Source organism: Morone saxatilis, unplaced genomic scaffold, assembly GCF_004916995.1.
Source record: "Morone saxatilis isolate NCDOM2014 unplaced genomic scaffold, NCSU_SB_2.0 Contig22, whole genome shotgun sequence".
Lineage (NCBI taxonomy): Eukaryota > Metazoa > Chordata > Actinopteri > Moronidae > Morone > Morone saxatilis.
The window spans coordinates 11,312,373-11,316,509 of NW_023339785.1; the positions used below are offsets into that span (position 1 = coordinate 11,312,373).

The 4,137-nt window shown below is 37.5% G+C and overlaps 1 protein-coding gene across 2 annotated transcripts in view; it reads left to right on the plus strand.

Moving 5' to 3' along the window:
• Positions 1 to 3,901, plus strand: part of LOC118333675 (transmembrane 9 superfamily member 2) — an 8,913-nt gene extending 5,012 nt beyond the window's left edge. For both annotated transcript variants that reach the window (XM_035669422.1, XM_035669423.1), the window contains 4 exons: positions 92 to 243; positions 356 to 467; positions 835 to 1,006; positions 2,849 to 3,901. In XM_035669422.1, the coding sequence (XP_035525315.1) occupies positions 92 to 243; positions 356 to 467; positions 835 to 1,006; positions 2,849 to 2,916 (504 nt within the window). In that variant the 3' untranslated portion in view covers positions 2,917 to 3,901. The remainder of the gene's footprint in view (positions 1 to 91; positions 244 to 355; positions 468 to 834; positions 1,007 to 2,848) is intronic.
• The last annotated feature ends 236 nt before the right edge of the window (positions 3,902 to 4,137 follow it).

Below are 4,137 nucleotides of genomic sequence, written 5' to 3' on the forward strand. Positions count from 1 at the left end.
TTAATTGTAGGTGAAATGTGTGTGTGTGTGTGTGTGTGTGTGTGTGTGTGTTTGAGACTGTGTAATCATTTCTTCTACTACTACTGTCCAGGCAATTGAGCAGCCAGTGCGAACCAACCAGATCCCCCGTCAAATTCCTGAGCAGTCATTCTTCACAAAGCCTATCCCTGGTATAGTAATGGGAGGCATACTGCCCTTTGGCTGCATCTTCATCCAACTTTTCTTCATCCTCAACAGCATTTGGTAAGAAGATGGGAATGCTGTCCGTCCAGCAAGTCCTATTTGGAAAATGTGTACTTTGCTATAGCAAAGGTAGAGTTTGTTTCTTTGCTAAATGTTGCCTGCTATCTTTCAGGTCTCATCAGATGTACTACATGTTTGGATTCCTGTTCCTGGTTTTCATTATTCTACTCATTACCTGCTCTGAGGCCACAATTCTGCTCTGCTACTTCCACCTATGTGCTGAGGTACCTGAATGTTTGGGCTATTTTGTCTCATTTATCAAAATGAATTACTTAAATTTAAAAATAAAGTTACTGTTAATAGCACATACTACAATTGTCATATTATAGTATAAATAAATGATTGCAATAAATTCAATATCTAAAGTATCTCACTCTAGATCTTGATCCTAAATATAGACATTGTGGGCTTATTTGTTCTTTGTACAGCCCTGATTACATGTAATGCTAATCATATGTTTGTACTGGGTAATTGAGTCAAAATCAGTATGGCTTGTTATTCTGCATTTTCCATCTTCTACAGTTTGAAGTCGATGTATATATGTCCTATTTACTGAATCCTAACATGCTATCTTTTGTAATGTGTGTCCAGGACTACCACTGGTGGTGGCGTTCCTTCCTGACCAGTGGCTTCACAGCAGTCTATCTGTTTATCTATGCCGTGCATTACTTCTTCTCAAAGCTTCAAATAATTGGAGCTGCCAGCACCATCCTCTACTTTGGATACACTATGATTATGGTCCTCATCTTCTTCCTCTTCACAGGTGAGGCTTTGAGTAACGTGACGTGTGCACTCTTTAAGCAGCCACAGTGGTTTCCTGTATGTCTTGACACATGGCAGTAATACTAGGATATTATATTGTGATCGGTTGCTTTTATTGGTGAGCTCAGTTTGTATAAAAAAATCAAAAAAGATCAGCTATATAAATCATTTACATTTAAAAAAAAATTGTTACACTGCAGTCTTATTCTCTTCTTTATAATAATTATGAATGCTTACCGTATGTCAGAAAGAAAAAGGGTGTGCGTGAATGGCATTGTTTGCTTTGCTCAGTGTTTGTTCAGTGTTTGTCCAGTGTTTGTTCAGTATTAGTTGAACTGTATTGTGAAGATTCAGGACTTCTATCCGGTTCCTATGTAAAACACCCGGAAGCAGTCCACACTTTTTTTTTTGGTCATTTATTTAAAGCCAAGCCGTGGCCTTTTTATTTGTATACTGGCTGTACAGTCGCACTGTTTCAAATGCAGTTAAAGTTTATTTGCAACAGGCTCATTTAAACTCATTTTTGTTTTAAAGCCTAATGAAAATCAGAGACTGTGAGAAATGAGACTAGAGTGTTCAAAGTCCCTCTTGGTCAGATCTAGTTTTGTAGACTTATTTGGGTCAGTTTTACTGTCTGTGGCTTGCTGTTAGAGAAGCCGAGCCATGAGTTCTTTTTTTTTCGTTCTTATTTATTTTTTTTGTAGATTCAAAGATACAGGCACCACATTCACTCGTTGCCATGGCTGATAATGTGCCTATATGCAGTCAGGGTTCCTGAACACCGCTAATACAATAATTTCTCTCAAAATCCAGCTGTTTGTCTGTGGTTTTGCAGATCTATGTACCACACACATTATCACCGAGGTGGAATGAACAGAACATTGTTTAGGCTTATGTCTCCATGTTAAAAGAGACAAAGATTGACACACGTTGACATGGTAACAGCACTCTCTTGACTGACCAGCTGTCTTGCATACCCACTCAGATGACACTAGGTATATGTGCAGAAGAAGGATAATATACAGGACTAGATAACAGCCTAGTCTTTATGTCACCAAGGAATATACTGCTCACCATAATGTCAGATGATATTTCTTTTCTGGTGTTATACTGTCATTAGACCAGATAAAAGTTAGCCTGCAGCCCTGCTTGTCTCTGCATAACTGCTTGACACTATCTTAAAGACAGAGCTGTAAGTAGCGAGGGGACGAGATGTCAAAAGATTATCACCAAGAAATAATCCAAGGATTCAAGGAAAAGATGATCAGTTTCCCTCCTTGCTTCAAGTTTTGATCTAAATAATCCTAATCTCTCTCATTTCCCATTTTAAAGTTTTTATTTTCTTGTCTGTCTTTTTCACCTCATCCCAACTTTGATCACTACTTAATTCGGGATTGGGCTGCGTGGCCCCCATTGAGCAGTCAGATAGGAGTTTTATACCCACATGAATTGATCCAGGATTTGACCAATCTGGCTTCTCAACACTGGGGGAGAATATTATTTTACAAAATGAAGTGCTGGTGTTGGTGTTTTTGCTGTCTTGTGGAGATTGCAGTCCAAACCCTGTCAAAAGTTAGTTTTCAAGTTTTTATGGATGAAAGTTAGTTTCGCTGCGACAAATCTGAAATTCTTTGTGTCTGTTTCCTTGAAGTACATTAATTTCAGGACTTTGTGGCCTTTCATTAATTCTGTGCTTTGCTTATATTTGTCCCAAAGGCAGCTAGTTTCACTTTGGTGTTAATATTGTCAATGTGATTTCTCTGTTTTTGCTTTTTTTGTTTTGTTATTTTTTATCAAAACATTCATTAATTCATCAGTCCTCTAACCTGTCTTCTCTTCTCAGGTACAATTGGCTTCTTCGCCTGCTTCTGGTTTGTAAATAAGATCTACAGTGTGGTCAAAGTGGACTAGACGACTAGAGGGAGAGACTGACTCCTCGCTGTCGCACTACAGGCCTCCTCAGGGCTGGCTGTGTGATAGAGGTCCGAATGGACCTGAACTGGAACCATCACTTATCATAGAAAAGACCTGAAGAGCAGAGCCCGTCCTCTTTTGTGCTTTAAACCTATGTTGCTGTTGTTTTCTTTTTTTAAAAATATATATAATTTTTGTGTTCACTGTTGACCAGTCATATTTTGAGTGGCTCCCTGAAAATCAGTGTGGGTTCCAGTGATCTAACTGTCAGGCAGTGAGCGGTTTGTTTTGGTGGGTTAACAAGAAAAGCTGAAATGTTTTTATTTTTCCTTTTCTAAAGAAAGTAAAATGTTTGGTATTTTGCTTTTCTATTCCCTGGCTAAATGTTTTGTTTTTCATTACCTGTAATGTAATGATGGAAAAGTGTGTGTACATATACTGTATAGAGAGAGCAAGTGAGAGAATGCTACTTAAAGATTGTCATCGTTTGAAACCTGTTTTTTTTCTTTTTTTTTCAAGGTAAAGATGGGGCTATACATTCTTAAATATCAGCCTGTATTGTAGTTCAACTTCAGAAAGTATATAAAACACTGACATTACTATGATACATGTCCATTCTTTTGTATTTGATGGCTACATTTAGGTTTTCATATCAACAAAGGGTATAATTAGTTAAGAAGCACACAGCTGTATCACAGAAGGATATGCTACAGCTACAGTATGTTGCACATGAAGGATGATATCTCAATGACTTGTTTGATATGTTTGGCCACAGGAGAAATTCTCACCTAGTTATAACGCAGATGACTCATGAATTTACTCATTAAGTACATATGCACCATTGAGATGCACCCTTTTAGATTTAAATAAGTGGTTTGCTGAAGTTTAACTACATTAAACACTGCTACATTTTGCTTCGAGCAGTGTCAAGTCATCACCCAAGGTGATAACATTTTTACAAATAAATGCAATTAATTCAAAATGAAGGTTACATGTTTTTTTTTTCCCTTGAGCCTGTAGAATGCATACAGTATCTCACAAAAGTGAGTACAACCCTCACATTTCTGCACATATTTCATTATATCTTTTCATGGGACAACACTGAAGAAATGACACTTTGACACAATGTAAAGTAGTCCGTGTACAGCTTGTTTAACTGTAAATTTACCGTCCCCTCAAAATAACTCAACACATAGCCATTAATGTCTAAACTGCTGG